The following is a 17,138-nucleotide window of genomic DNA, read 5'->3' on the forward strand; positions in this document are numbered from 1 at the left end:
ACACACCAGTCAGCGACTACAATGTGCAGCTATATACAGTATAATACACACCAGTCAGCGACTACAATGTGCAGCTATATACAGTATAATACACACCAGTCAGTGACTACAATGTGCAGCTATATACAGTATAATACACACCAGTCAGTGACTACAATGTGCAGCTATATACAGTATAATACACACCAGTCAGCGACTACAATGTGCAGCTATATACAGTATAATACACACCAGTCAGTGACTACAATGTGCAGCTATATACAGTATAATACACACCAGTCAGTGACTACAATGTGCAGCTATATACAGTATAATACACACCAGTCAGTGACTACAATGCGCAGCTATATACAGTATAATACACACCAGTCAGTGACTACAATGCGCAGTTATATACAGTATAATACACACCAGTCAGCGACTACAATGTGCATATACAGTATAATACACACCAGTCAGCGACTACAATGTGCATATACAGTATAATACACACCAGTCAGTGACTACAATGCGCAGCTATATACAGTATAATACACACCAGTCAGTGACTACAATGCGCAGTTATATACAGTATAATACACACCAGTCAGTGACTACAATGTGCATATACAGTATAATACACACCAGTCAGTGACTACAATGCGCAGTTATATACAGTATAATACACACCAGTCAGTGACTACAATGTGCAGCTATATACAGTATAATACACACCAGTCAGCGACTACAATGTGCATATACAGTATAATACACACCAGTCAGCGACTACAATGTGCATATACAGTATAATACACACCAGTCAGTGACTACAATGTGCAGCTATATACAGTATAATACACACCAGTCAGTGACTACAATGTGCAGCTATATACAGTATAATACACACCAGTCAGTGACTACAATGTGCATATACAGTATAATACACACCAGTCAGCGACTACAATGTGCAGCTATATACAGTATAATACACACCAGTCAGTCACTACAATGCGCAGCTATATACAGTATAATACACACCAGTCAGTGACTACAATGTGCATATACAGTATAATACACACCAGTCAGTGACTACAATGCGCAGCTATATACAGTATAATACATACCAGTCAGTGACTACAATGTGCAGCTATATACAGTATAATACACACCAGTCAGTGACTACAATGTTCAGTTATATACAGTATAATACACACCAGTCAGTGACTACAATGTGCAGCTATATACAGTATAATACACACCAGTCAGTGACTACAATGTGCATATACAGTATAATACACACCAGTCAGCGACTACAATGTGCATATACAGTATAATACACACCAGTCAGCGACTACAATGTGCAGCTATATACAGTATAATACACACCAGTCAGCGACTACAATGTGCAGTTATATACAGTATAATACACACCAGTCAGCGACTACAATGTGCAGCTATATACAGTATAATACACACCAGTTGGTGACTACAATGTGCAGCTATATACAGTATAATACACACCAGTCAGTGACTACAATGCGCAGCTATATACAGTATAATACACACCAGTCAGTGACTACAATGTGCAGCTATATACAGTATAATACACACCAGTCAGTGACTACAATGTGCATATATAGTATAATACACACCAGTCAGTGACTACAATGTGCATATACAGTATAATACACACCAGTCAGCGACTACAATGTGCAGCTATATACGGTATAATACACACCAGTCAGTGACTACAATGTGCAGCTATATACAGTATAATACACACCAGTCAGTCACTACAATGCGCAGCTATATACAGTATAATACACACCAGTCAGTGACTACAATGCGCAGCTATATACAGTATAATACACACCAGTCAGTAACTACAATGTGCAGCTATATACAGTATAATACACACCAGTCAGTCACTACAATGCGCAGCTATATACAGTATAATACACACCAGTCAGTGACTACAATGCGCAGCTATATACAGTATAAGGCTATGTTCACACTGTGTATGAGTCCGGCCGTAGTGCGAACCGCGAATATACGCACGTAGTTTTGAGGTTGATGCGTTCGCTTGAAAGTATACGATATACGCCCGCACAGTGCACACTTCGTATGAGCTTACGGCCGGATCATATATGGCGCCGTGAAAAATGAACAAGACCATTGTTTGAGGACGGAAATGTTGACACTAACGGCCGTGGATTTCCCTGCGGTCTCGTACAAATTACTTATTCCAGCCAAATTGAACTTGATTTTTCGATCCAAAAGGTTCTGTGTGTTTTATTGGGCGAAGATTTCCAAGTAAATGACCTGCCTCAGATCGCTTTGAAACAAGCTAGGGAAGCATAACTCTACTACGGGCGTATGTTCTCGGTTCATACGAATCCGGCCGCATGTCGATTTTTCCCACACCTGTAGTTTCAGCTGCACATGTACGGCAGCGTAAGAAATGCAGCCAGACTCATACGCAGTGTGAACATAGCCTAATACACACCAGTGACTGGTGTAATCACTGTGTCAGACTGGAGAGAATATACCACTTCCTGCACAACATGCAGCAGCTGATAGGTACTGGAAGATTTTTTTATTAGCATATATAACTTTATATTAACTCTATATAACTTTCTTTTTGTCGGAGTTCCAAATTAACCTTTTGCTATCCAAGCTGTAGTGTTGCAGCAGCAGGATGCAGGTTGGTGCCCCCCGCTCTGGATGATAGAAGCGCTGTACATGTCCACTGACTCAGCTTCATTCTTGCAGGGATTTATCCGCTCTCCTCATGGATAGTTATGATGGTGATGTTTCCATTCACAGATCATCTCATAGAAACCTTCGGAGCTGAACTCCTGCTGCGACGTTGTTTTCCTATAAGCTGATGATGAGGGGTATGATGTGGGCAGGCGCCTCCGCTGGGCGGTGTGATGGTGTTTTCGGAGTAAGAACCTGATATTATGGGATTTAATAGGCCTCTTAACCAGCCGATGAGTAACATAGAAAAGGACACAGATACTGCAGCGTATACAGCGCGCTCCCTGACCGTACGCCGCGCCGGGGGAGATAATCAAGGGATCTTCTCTGTATCCACAAAATCTGGTCACAAGATGGCAGAGCTGGACTTCTCTCCAGCAATCCCTGCATCCTGGTTGTGGCCTTCCCTGCATCGTATTGTGGGCCGCAGCCACGGGTCCGCAGTCAGGGGCTGCTCTACGGATGTGTGAATGTAGCCTAAAGATACGAAAACTAAAGACACGAGGACTAAAGACACGAGGACTAAAGACATGAGGATCAAAGACACGAGGACCAAAGACACGAGGACCAAAGACACGGGGACTAAAGACACGAGGACTAAAGACACGGGGACTAAAGACACGAGGACTAAAGACACGGGGACTAAAGACACGAGGACTAAAGACACGGGGACTAAAGACACGAGGACTAAAGACACGGGGACTAAAGACACGAGGACCAAAGACACGAGGACTAAAGACACGAGGACTAAAGACACGAGGACTAAAGAAACAAGGACTAAAGACACGAGGACTAAAGACACGGGGACTAAAGACACGGGGACTAAAGACACGAGGACTAAAGACACGGGGACTAAAGACACGAGGACTAAAGACACGAGGACTAAAGACACAAGGACTAAAGACACGAGGACTAACGACACGAGGACTAAAGACACGAGGACTAAAGAAACAAGGACTAAAGACACGAGGACTAAAGACACGGGGACTAAAGACACGAGGACTAAAGACACGGGGACTAAAGACACGAGGAATAAGGATACGAGGACTAAAGACACGAGGACTAAAGACACTAAGTCTAAAGACACAAGCACCAAAGACAAGGACTAAGGACACGAGAACTAAGGACACGAGGACTAAAGACATGGGGACTAAAGACACGAGGACTAAAGACACAAGGACTAAAGACACGAGGACTAAAGACACGAGGACTAAAGACACGGGGACTAAAGACACAAGGACTAAAGACAGAGACTAAAGATGAGACTAAAGACACAAGGACTAAAGACACAAGGACTAAAGACAGGAGGACTAAAGACACAAGGACTAAAGACACGAGGACTAAAGACACGGGGACTAAAGACACGAGGACTAAAGACACGAGGACTAAAGACACAAGGACTAAAGACACAAGGACTAAAGACAGAGACTAAAGATGAGACTAAAGACACAAGGACTAAAGACACAAGGACTAAAGACACGGGGACTAAAGACACAAGGACTAAGGACACGAGGACTAAAGACACGGGGACTAAAGACACGAGGACTAAAGACACAAGGATCAAAGACACGAGAACTAAGGACACGGGCACTAAAGACAAGGACTAAAGACACTAGGACTAAAGACACTGGGACTAAAGACACGAGAAATAAAGACACAAGGACTAAAGACACGAGGACTAAAAACACAAGGACTAAAGACACGAGGACTAAAGACACGAGGACTAAAGACACAAGCACCAAAGACAAGGACTAAGGACACGAGAACTAAGGACACGAGAACTAAGGACACGAGGACTAAAGACATGGGGACTAAAGACACGAGGACTAAAGACACAGGGACTAAAGACACGAGGACTAAAGACACGAGGACTAAAGACACGGGGACTAAAGACACAAGGACTAAAGACAGAGACTAAAGATGAGACTAAAGACACGAAGACTAAAGACACAAGGACTAAAGACACGAGGACTAAAGACACGGGGACTAAAGACACGGGGACTAAAGACACGAGGACTAAAGACACGAGGACTAAAGACACGGGGACTAAAGACACGAGGACTAAAGACACGAGGATCAAAGACACGAGAACTAAGGACACGAGGACTAAAGACACGGGGACTAAAGACACAAGGACTAAAGACACGAGGAGTAAAGACACGAGGACTAAAGACACGAGGATCAAAGACACGAGAACTGAGGACACGAGGGCTAAAACATGGGGACTAAAGACACGAGGACTAAAGACACGAGGACTAAAGACACGAGGACTAAAGACACAAGGACTAAAGACACAAGGACTAAAGACACGAGGACTAAAGAACTAAGGACAAGAGAACTAAAGACACGAGGACTAAAGACACAAGCACCAAAGACACGAGAACTAAGGACACGTGGACTAAAGACACGGGGACTAAAGACACGAGGACTAAAGACACGAGGACTAACGACACGAGGACTAAAGACACAAGGTCGAAAGACACAAGCACCAAAGACACGAGGGCTAAAGACACGAGGACTAAAGACACGAGGACTGAACACACGAGAACTGAAGACACGGGAAATAAAGACAAGGGGACTAAGGACACGGGGACTAAAGACACGAGGACTAAAGACACAGGGACTAAAGACACGGGGACTAAAGACACGAGGACTAAAGTCACGAGGACTAAAGACACGGGGACTAAAGACACGAGTACTAAAGACACGGGGACTAAAGGCGACTAAAGACACGAGGATCAAAGACACGAGAACTAAGGACACGAGGATCAAAGACACAAGGACTAAAGACAAGAGGACTAAATACACGAGGATTAAAGACACGAGGACTAATGACATGGGAACTAAAGAAACGAGGACTAAAGACGCAGGGACTAAAGACACGGGAACTAAAGACGCAAAAACTAAAAAACACTGCCCCCCCCAACACTGCCAAACACAGCCCCCCATCACTGCCAATCACAGCCCCCCATCACTGCCAATCACAGCCCCCCATCACTGCCAATCACAGCCTCCCCCAAACTGCTAATCACAGCCGCCATCACTAAAGACTAAAGACACGAGGACTAAAGACACAGGGACTAAAGACACGAGGACTAAAGACACGGGGACTAAAGACACGGGGACTAAAGACACGAGGACTAAAGACACGAGGACTAAAGACACGAGGATCAAAGACACAAGGACTAAAGACACAAGGACTAAAGACACGAGGACTAAAGACACGAGGACTAAAGACACGAGGACTAAAGACACGAGGATCAAAGACACAAGGACTAAAGACACAAGGACTAAAGACACGAGGACTAAAGACACGGGGACTAAAGACACGAGGACTAAAGACATGAAGACTAATGACACAGGGACTAATGACACGGGGACTAAAGACACGAGGACGAATGACACAGGGACTAATGACACAGGGACTAAAGACACGAGGACTAAAGACATGGGGACTAAAGACACGAGGACTAAAGACACAAGGATCAAAGACACGAGTACTAAGGACACGAGGATCAAAGACACGAGGACTAAAGGACTAAAGACACGAGCACTAAAGAACTAAAGACTAAGGACTAAAGACACGGGAACTAAAGACAAGGGGACTAAAGACACGAGGACTAAAGACACGGGGACTAAAGACACGGGGATCAAAGACACGAGAACTAAGGACACAAGGACTAAAGACACAAGGACTAAAGACACGAGGACTAAAGACACGAGGATCAAAGACATGAGAACTAAGGACACGAGGACTAAAGACTTAGTCCACTCTTAGTCATTGCCCCGCATGGGTAGGATGCAGGACAGTCACTTCTTACAAACTTCTTTCCTGAAGCACCCACACGCTGTGTGATGCAGTGCTGAACCCTTCAGGAGAGGACTAGCCAACAGATCATCCCAACCTACGCCGTTGACTAGGAGCTACTACAGTGCAGGATAGTATCCAAAAAAGAGCCAAATAGCTAGGAAGTGATCCGGATAGAGCAAAGTTACTGGAAAGTCTAGGAACTCCATCTTGCAGCACAAGTGTCAGCCAGGGAACCCTCAGCACTCTGCTCATCCCAGGTAACAAGGTCTGGAGCCTGTGTCACCGATTAGTACGGAGACTATGGGGGAGGACTGGATACTATATAAGACACTATGGGGGAGGGCTGGCTACTATATAAAAGACTATTGGGGAGGGCTGGCTACTATATAAGAGACTATCGGGGAGGGCTGACTACTATATAAGAGACTATGGGGGGGGGGGGCTGGCTACTATATAAGAGACTATGGGGAGGGCTGGCTACTATATAAGAGACTATGGGGAGGGCTGACTACTATATAGGAGACTATGGGGAGGGCTGGCTACTATATAAGAGACTATGGGGGAGGGCTGGCTACTATATAAGAGACTATGAGGAGGGTTGGCTACTATATAAGAGACTATGGGGGAGGGCTGGCTACTATATAAGAGACTATGGGGAGGGCTGGCTACTATATAAGAGACTATGGGGAGGGCTGGCTACTATACAAGAGACTATGGGGGAGCTCTGGTTTCTATATAGGAGACTATGGCGGAGGGCTGGCTACTATATGAGACTATGGGAGAGGGCTGGCTACTATATAAGAGACTATTGGGGAGGGCTGGGTACTATATAAGAAACTATGGGGAGGGCTGGCTACTATATTAGAGACTATGGGGGAGGGCTGGCTACTATATAAGAGACTATGGGGGAGGGCTGGCTACTATATAAGAGACTATGGGGGGGGGCTGGCTACTATATAAGAGACTATGGGGAGGGCTGGCTACTATATAAGAGACTATAGGGGAGGGCTGGCTACTATATAAGAGACTGTCGGGAGGGCTGGATACTATATAAGAGACTATGGGGGAGGCCTGGCTACTATATAAGAGACTATTGGGGAGGGCTGGCTACTATATAAGAGACTATGGGGAGGGCTGGCTACTATATAAGAGACTATGGGGGAGGGCTGGCTACTATATAAGAGACTATGGGGGAGGGCTGGCTACTATATCAGAGACTATGGGGAGGGCTGGCTACTATATAAGAGACTATGGGGAGGGCTGGCTACTATATAAGAGACTATGGGGGAGGGCTGGCTACTATATAGGACACTTGGAGGGCTGGCTACTATATAAGAGACTATTGGGGAGGGCTAGCTACTATATAAGAGACTATTGGGGAGGGCTGGCTACTATATAATAAACTATGGGGAGGGCTGGCTACTATATAAGAGACTATAGGGGAGGGCTGGCTACTATATAAGAGACTATAGGGGAGGGCTGGCTACTATATAAGAGACTATAGGGGAGGGCTGGCTACTATATAAGAGACTATGGGGAGGGCTGGCTACTATATAAGAGACTATGGGGAGGGCTGGCTACTATATAGGACACTTGGAGGGCTGGCTACTATATAAGAGACTATTGGGGAGGGCTGGCTACTATATAAGAGACTATTGGGGATGGCTGGCTACTATATGAGACTATGGTGGATGGCTGGCTACTATATGAGACTATGGGGAGATCTGGCTACTATATAAGAGACTATTGGGGAGGGCTGGCTACTATATAAGAGACTATGGGGGAGGACTGGATACTATATAAGACACTATGGGGGAGGGCTGGCTACTATATAAAAGACTATTGGGGAGGGCTGGCTACTATATAAGAGACTATGGGGGGGCTGGCTACTATATAAGAGACTATTGGGGAGGGCTGGCTACTATATAAGAGACTATGGGGGAGGACTGGATACTATATTAGACACTATGGGGGAGGGCTGGCTACTATATAAGAGACTATCGGGGAGGTCTGGCTACTATATAAGAGACTATGGGGGGGCTGGCTACTATATTAGACTATGGAGAGGGCTGGCTACTATATAAGAGACTATGGAGGAGGGCTGGCTACTAAATAGGAGACTATGGGGAGGGCTGGCTACTATATAAGAGACTATGGGGGAGGGCTGGCTACTATATAAGAGACTATGGGGGAGGGCTGGCTACTATATAAGAGACTATGGGGGAGGGCTGGCTACTATATAAGAGACTATGGGGGAGGGCTGGCTACTATACAAGAGACTATGGGGGAGCGCTGGTTTCTATATAGGAGACTATGGGGGAGGGCTGGCTACTATATAAGAGACTATGGGGGAGGGCTGGCTACTATATGAGACACTATTGGGGGGGCTGGATACTATATATGAGACTATGGGGGAGGGCTGGCTACTATATAAGAGACTATGGGGGAGGGCTGGCTACTATATAAGAGACTATAGGGGAGGGCTGGCTACTATATTAGAGACTATGGGGAGGGCTGGCTACTATATAAGAGACTATGGGGACGGCTGGCTACTATATTAGAGACTATTGGGGAGGGCTGGCTACTATATGAGACTATGGGGGAGGGCTGGCTACTATATAAGAGACTATGGGGAGGGCTGGCTACTATATTAGAGACTATGGGGAGGGCTGGCTACTATATTAGAGACTATGGGGAGGGCTGGCTACTATATAAGAGACTATGGGGGAGGGCTGGCTACTATATAAGAGACTATAGGGGAGGGTTGGCTACTATATAAGAGACTATGGGGGAGGGCTGGCTACTATATAAGAGACTATGGGGGAGGGCTGGCTACTATATAAGAGACTATGGGGGAGGACTGGATACTATATAAGAGACTATGGCGGAGGGGTGGCTACTATATAAGAGACTATGGGGGAGCGTTGGCTACTATATAGGACACTTGGAGGGCTGGCTACTATGTCAGGCAATTTTGGTTTGGTTGGCTACCACATGAGGCAATATTTGGGGGGGGGGGCTATTATATGGGTTTGGGTCTAATCATATCATAGCAATTTCTCATGTCATTTATCATAGTGCACAGTGGAGGGAGACTACTACCCGGCAGGGTTACTACACCGCTCTGGTTACCTGGGACTATATCATCTGTGACTGCACTACCCCAAGGGGCGCGGCAGCAGCCTGGCAGGACACCGACCACAGGGGAGAAGGGTACATCCGGCCTTATACTATAAAAGCTGGCAAGTGACCGGCCGTCCCACCGCTACAACATCCTCCGGGGGTCACCACACTCCTATACAGGCCTAAGTGTCTGCTCTCCCCCTTTCTCCTATAGACAGTAGAAGAAGCTGAGATACAAGACGGCGACCAGGAAGACACATAGCTCTGCATACGCCCTGGATACACAATACCGTTGAAGTTTTTCTTTTTATTGTTTTCTCTTGGTTATCATCAGCCTTGTGGTGACCGCTGTACCCTGAGCTCTGCTGCATTGTGCTGTAAAGGAGAAGTGTTTTTCTGCAACACACTGGTGTATTGTCTAGTGTGCACACTACATCTCACGCAATGCAGCGCAGCACGCCATCTCCTGTCCCAGCACTCTCTACACTATCATCTATATGATTGCTCTCTAGCCTGCGCAGTAACTGTCTGCAGGAGCACTGGCCGGAGATCATTATCAGACACTGAAGCAGCAGGGGGTGTTCTGACTTACGATGACCAGACTGCTGCACTGTAACAAAGGTTCCAGAGTGGAGACCCTGCGATTGTGATAACATTGAGAACCCGTCAGTCCAGCTCCTAAACATACCGACCTATAAATACTCCCAACATTAGCACCTGTGCGGACCTGGTGCATTAACTCCGAGCAGCCGTCTTATTAACCCCGAGCAGCCGTCTTATTAACCCCGAGCAGCACGTGAACCATCCCCCCTGCCGCTGCCGTGCTCCTAGCCAAAGAACAGAACTTTTGAGTCAATCGTCCTGTTTTTGCCAAATGGCTTTTCAAAGCTTTTATATGTGATTCAGACAGGAAAAGAAAACTTGTAGAAAAGTCGTTTTTTGATGGAAAGTGCTTTTTTTTCTTTTAACTTTTTTTTCCCTTCCATCTGCTACATAAATGCGGGAACTTAATGGACTAATGTTACTGGGGGCGGAGGGAGTCGCAGCCGATGTTTTGTTCTCTTCTTCCGTCTCTACAAATTCCATCTGAAGGCTCCGAGTTGTGGAGGGGACGGAGATGTTCTGTATCTGAGGCCGTTGACCAGTCTTGTATCTCTTCACTGTCACATTCCAAGAACATTTTACTTATCCATCAATGTAGACAGCGCAAAACTTTTTGCAGGATTTTTTTAAGACATCATTTGAGAAAGGTCAGATGGATCCAGATCTCTATAGAGAAACATGGCCGGTCAGATGGATTCAGATCTCTATAGAGAAACATGGCCGGTCAGATGGATCCAAATCTCTGTGGAGAAACATGGCCGATCAGATGGATCCAGATCTCTATAGAGAAACATGACCGGTCAGATGGATCCAGATCTCTATAGAGAAACATGGCCGATCAGATGGATCCAGATCTCTGTGGAGAAACATGGCCGGTCAGATGGATTCAGATCTCTATAGAGAAACATGGCCAGTCAGATGGATCCAGATCTCTGTGGAGAAACATGGCCGATCAGATGGATCCAGATCTCTGTGGAGAAACATGGCCGGTCAGATGGATTCAGATCTCTATGGAGAAACATGACCGGTCAGATGGATCCAGATCTCTATAGAGAAACATGGCCGGTCAGATGGATCCAGATCTCTGTGGAGAAACTTTTTGCAGGATTTTTTTAAGACATCATTTGAGAAAGGTCAGATGGATCCAGATCTCTATAGAGAAACATGGCCGGTCAGATGGATCCAGATCTCTGTGGAGAAACATGGCCGGTCAGATGGATCCAGATCTCTATAGAGAAACATGGCCGGTCAGATGGATCCAGATCTCTATAGAGAAACATGGCTGGTCAGATGGATCCAGATCTCTATAGAGAAACATGGCCGGTCAGATGGATTCAGATCTCTATAGAGAAACATGGCCGGTCAGATGGATCCAAATCTCTGTGGAGAAACATGGCCGATCAGATGGATCCAGATCTCTATAGAGAAACATGGCCAGTCAGATGGATCCAGATCTCTGTGGAGAAACATGGCCGATCAGATGGATCCAGATCTCTGTGGAGAAACATGGCCGGTCAGATGGATTCAGATCTCTATGGAGAAACATGACCGGTCAGATGGATCCAGATCTCTATAGAGAAACATGGCCGATCAGATGGATCCAGATCTCTGTGGAGAAACATGGCCGGTCAGATGGATTCAGATCTCTATAGAGAAACATGGCCAGTCAGATGGATCCAGATCTCTGTGGAGAAACATGGCCGATCAGATGGATCCAGATCTCTATAGAGAAACATGGCCGGTCAGATGGATCCAGATCTCTATAGAGAAACATGGCCGATCAGATGGATCCAGATCTCTATAGAGAAACATGGCCGGTCAGATGGATCCAGATCTCTATAGAGAAACATGGCCGGTCAGATGGATCCAGATCTCTATAGAGAAACATGGCCGGTCAGATGGATCCAGATCTCTATAGAGAAACATGGCCGGTCAGATGGATCCAGATCTCTATAGAGAAACATGGCCGGTCAGATGGATCCAGATCTCTATAGAGAAACATGGCCGGTCAGATGGATCCAGATCTCTATAGGGAAACATGGCAGATCAGATGGATCCAGATCTCTATAGGGAAACATGGCCGCTCAAATGGATCCAGATCTCTATAGGGAAACATGGCCGATCAGATGGATCCAGATCTCTATAGAGAAACATGGCCAGTCAGATGGATCCAGATCTCTATAGAGAAACATGGCCGGTCAGATGGATTCAGATCTCTATAGAGAAACATGGCCGGTCAGATGGATCCAGATCTTTATAGAGAAACATGGCTGGACAGATGGATCCAGATCTCTATAGAGAAACATGGCCGGTCAGATGGATCCAGATCTCTATATAGAAACATGACCGGTCAGATGGATCAAGATCTCTGTAGAGAAACATGGCTGGACAGATGGATCCAGATCTCTATAGAGAAACATGGCCGGTCAGATGGATCCAGATCTCTATAGAGAAACATGGCCGGTCAGATGGATCCAGATCTCTGTGGCACCATACAGATGTCTCCTTCCTTCTCCCGCCTTCACAGTCCACAGACGCTGATCCTATAGATGTCTCTGGATGAGGTAGAACAGTCTCTGGAGCGCAGGTCGGGACCGCCATCCAGCTCCAACCCCCCTGCACTTCATTTGATACAACAATTGTGCGGCATGGAAAATGACGGACACCCTGGTGGATCACTTCGGGTGAGGCCAGTAGATGCCATTGGTGAAGATGTGAGTATGAATTAAAAGCTATTAAATTACTCATAATTTGTGCAACTGATGAGTGACCGGCGTCAATGAGAGGAGCTGTGCAGCCTGTATAGTGCAGGGGGTCCTTATTATCGATTAACGTTCCCGCTCAGAGGAGCAGAAACCCCCCCCCCCCTTACTGAGCGAACGCCGTCATTCTAACACGATGCCGCAACTTGTAAACTAACACAGTGCGGCTGCCCGGCCGTCAGTCATTTGAAAACAAATGTGTCTGTTTTGTTTTTCCAGCCGGGAAAAGGATTTTCCTCCCAGCATGCTTTCCTGCCAGGCATTGTCACCACAGCAGGGGCGATCAACAGGCCTGTAATAAAGTCTCCATGCCGCGATGCAGACTACAGCACTGTGTGACCTCATCACGCCCACCCTCACCCAGGAGGCAATCAATGAAAGGGGGGAGGCCAGCCGCACAGCAGGGATTGGCATCGGGCATCAGTCCTGGCTCAGAACCAGACAGTACCCAGGGAGGCTGGCACACCTCGGCTCCTCCGCCATGAGCAAGAAAGAATAACACAAGGAGGAAGAGCGCAGCTTGGCAGCCATCGGCAGGACATTCTTCTCCAATAACTTATGTTTTGCTTTTCCCTGAAGAAAAATAAAAATTGTTTGTAGGCTTCTTGTGTGTTTTTTTCCCTCATCCGCAGGGCACGGCTCGCTCTCAGCTCTGGAGCAGGAGCCACAAACAGCAGCTTTCTCTGGAAAGGAAATAAAAGGTCTTTGTCAGAGAGCTGGAGACCTGGGGGGCTACAATCAGGAAATGGCAGCGATGCCGGAAACCAGGCGCAGAAAAGGGAAACCATTACTCCCCGAGACACATTAATAGGGATCGTCAGCGGGCAAAAAGAGCGAGGAGACACCCGGGAATCTGGAGGAACAGAAGACACCCGGGAATCTGGAGGAGCAGAAGACACCTGGGAATCTGGAGGAGCAGAAGACACCTGGGAATCTGGAGGAGCAGAAGACACCCGGGAATCTGGAGGAATAGAAGACACCCGGGAATCTGGAGGAGCAGAAGACACCCGGGAATCTGGAGGAGCCGGAGAGACAACCGGGAATCTGGAGGAGCCGGAGAGACAACCGGGAATCTGGAGGAGCCGGAGAGACACCCGGGAATCTGGAGGAACAGAAGACACCCGGGAATCTGGAGGAGCAGAAGACACCCGGGAATCTGGAGGAGCAGAAGACACCTGGGAATCTGGAGGAGCAGAAGACACCCGGGAATCTGGAGGAACAGAAGACACCCGGCAATCTGGAGGAGCAGAAGACACCCGGGAATCTGGAGGAGCCAGAGAGACAACCGGGAATCTGGAGGAGCCGGAGAGACAACCGGGAATCTGGAGGAGCCGGAGAGACAACCGGGAACCTGGAGGAACAGAAGACACCCGGGAATCTGAAGGAGCAGGAGATACACCCGGGAATCTGGAGGAGCAGGAGAGACAACCGGGAATCTGGAGGAGCAGGAGAGACAACCGGGAATCTGGAGGAGCAGGAGAGACACCCGGGAACCTGGAGGAGCAGGAGAGACACCCGGGAACCTGGAGGAGCAGGAGAGACACCCGGGAATCTGGAGGAGCAGAAGAGACACCCGGGAATCTGGAGGAGCAGGAGACACCCGGGAATCTGGAGGAGCAGGAGACACCCGGGAATCTGGAGGAGCAGAAGACACCTGGGAATCTGGAGGAGCAGGAGACACCCAGGAATCTGGAAGAGCAGAAGACACCCGGGAATCTGGAGGAGCAGAAGACACCCGGGAATCTGGAGGAGCAGGAGACACCCAGGAATCTGGAAGAGCAGAAGACACCAGGGAATCTGGAGGAGCAGAAGACACCCGGGAATCTGGAGGAGCAGGAGAGACACCCGGGAATCTGGAGGAGCAGAAGAGACACCCGGGAATCTGGAGGAGCAGAAGACACCCAGGAATCTGGAGGAGCAGGAGAGACACCCGGTAATCTGGAAGAGCAGAAGAGACACCTGGGAATCTGGAGGAGCAGAAGAGACACCCGGGAATCTGGAAGAGCAGAAGACACCCGGGAATCTGGAGGAGCAGAAGACACTGGGGAATCTGGAGGAGCAGAAGATACCCGGGAATTTGGAGTAGCAGAAGACACCCGGGAATCTGGAGGAGCAGAAGACACTGGGGAATCTGGAGGATCAAAAGAGACACCCGGGAATCTGGAGAAGAAGATGAGACACACAGGAATCTGGAGGAGCAGAAAACACCTGGGAATCTGGAGAGCAGAAGAGACACCTGGGAATCTGGAGAGCAGAAAACACACCCGGCAATCTGGAGAGCAGAAGAGACAGCTGGCAATCTGGAGAGCAGATGAGACACCCGGCAATCTGGAGTAGCAAAAGAGACACCCTGGAATCTGGAGTAGCAAAAGAGACACCTGAGAATCTGGAGGAGCAAAAGAGACACCTGGGAATCTGGAGGAGCAAAAGAGACACCCGGGAATCTGGAGGAGCAGGAGAGACACCTGGGAATTTGGAGGAGCAGAAGACACCCGGGAATCTGGAGGAGCAGAAGACACCCGGGTATCTGGAGGAGCAGGAGACACCAGGGAATCTGGAGGAGCAGAAGACACCTGGGAATCTGGAGGAGCAGGAGAGACACCCGGTAATCTGGAGGAGCAGAAGAGACACCCGGTAATCTGGAGGAGCAGAAGAGACACCCGAGAATCTGGAGGAGCAGAAGAGACACCCGGGAATCTGGAGGAGCAGAAGTCACCCGGGAATCTGGAGGAGCAGGAGAGACACCCGGGAATCTGGAGAGCAGAAGAGACATCTGGGAATCTGGAGGAGCAGAAGAGACACCCGGGAATCTGGAAGAGCAGAAGACACCCGGGAATCTGGAGGAGCAGAAGACACTGGGGAATCTGGAGGAGCAGAAGATACCCGGGAATTTGGAGTAGCAGAAGACACCCGGGAATCTGGAGGAGCAGAAGACACTGGGGAATCTGGAGGAGCAGAAGACACCCGGGAATCTGGAGGATCAAAAGAGACACTCGGGAATCTGGAGAAGAAGATGAGACACACAGGAATCTGGAGGAGCAGAAAACACCTGGGAATCTAGAGAGCAGAAGAGACACCTGGGAATCTGGAGAGCAGAAAAGACACCCGGCAATCTGGAGAGCAGAAGAGACAGCTGGCAATCTGGAGAGCAGATGAGACACCCGGCAATCTGGAGTAGCAAAAGAGACACCCTGGAATCTGGAGTAGCAAAAGAGACACCTGAGAATCTGGAGGAGCAAAAGAGACACCTGGGAATCTGGAGGAGCAAAAGAGACACCCGGGAATCTGGAGGAGCAGGAGAGACACCTGGGAATTTGGAGGAGCAGAAGACACCCGGGAATCTGGAGGAGCAGAAGACACCCGGGTATCTGGAGGAGCAGGAGACACCAGGGAATCTGGAGGAGCAGAAGACACCTGGGAATCTGGAGGAGCAGGAGAGACACCCGGTAATCTGGAGGAGCAGAAGAGACACCCGGTAATCTGGAGGAGCAGAAGAGACACCCGAGAATCTGGAGGAGCAGAAGAGACACCCGGGAATCTGGAGGAGCAGAAGTCACCCGGGAATCTGGAGGAGCAGGAGAGACACCCGGGAATCTGGAGAGCAGAAGAGACATCTGGGAATCTGGAGGAGCAGGAGAGACACCCGGGAATCTGGAAGAGCAGAAGACACCCGGGAATCTGGAGGAGCAGAAGACACTGGGGAATTTGGAGTAGCAGAAGACACCCGGGAATCTGGAGGAGCAGAAGACACCCGGGAATTTGGAGTAGCAGAAGACACCCGGGAATCTGGAGGAGCAGAAGACACTGGGGAATCTGGAGGAGCAGAAGACACCCGGGAATCTGGAGGATCAAAAGAGACACCCGGGAATCTGGAGAAGAAGATGAGACACACAGGAATCTGGAGGAGCAGAAAACACCTGGGAATCTAGAGAGCAGAAGAGACACCTGGGAATCTGGAGAGCAGAAAAGACACCCGGCAATCTGGAGAGCAGAAGAGACAGCTGGCAATCTGGAGAGCAGATGAGACACCCGGCAATCTGGAGTAGCAAAAGAGACACCCTGGAATCTGGAGTAGCAAAAGAGACACCTGAGAATCTGGA

At 48.2% G+C, this 17,138-nt stretch overlaps 1 protein-coding gene across 1 annotated transcript; it reads left to right on the plus strand.

Moving 5' to 3' along the window:
- The first annotated feature begins 3,269 nt into the window (after positions 1–3,269).
- On the plus strand, positions 3,270–3,848 carry LOC138765818 (uncharacterized). Its single transcript, XM_069942907.1, has one exon. It carries the CDS (start codon positions 3,270–3,272, stop codon positions 3,846–3,848), a length of 579 nt encoding a protein of 192 aa, XP_069799008.1.
- Positions 3,849–17,138: the final 13,290 nt, after the last annotated feature.

This window comes from Dendropsophus ebraccatus, chromosome 10 (genome assembly GCF_027789765.1).
Source record: "Dendropsophus ebraccatus isolate aDenEbr1 chromosome 10, aDenEbr1.pat, whole genome shotgun sequence".
NCBI lineage: Eukaryota > Metazoa > Chordata > Amphibia > Anura > Hylidae > Dendropsophus > Dendropsophus ebraccatus.

Coding starts and splice junctions, on each gene's coding strand:
- LOC138765818 (XM_069942907.1), top strand. CDS start 3,270: ATGAGGATCAAAGACACGAGGACCAAAGACACGAGGACCAAAGACACG.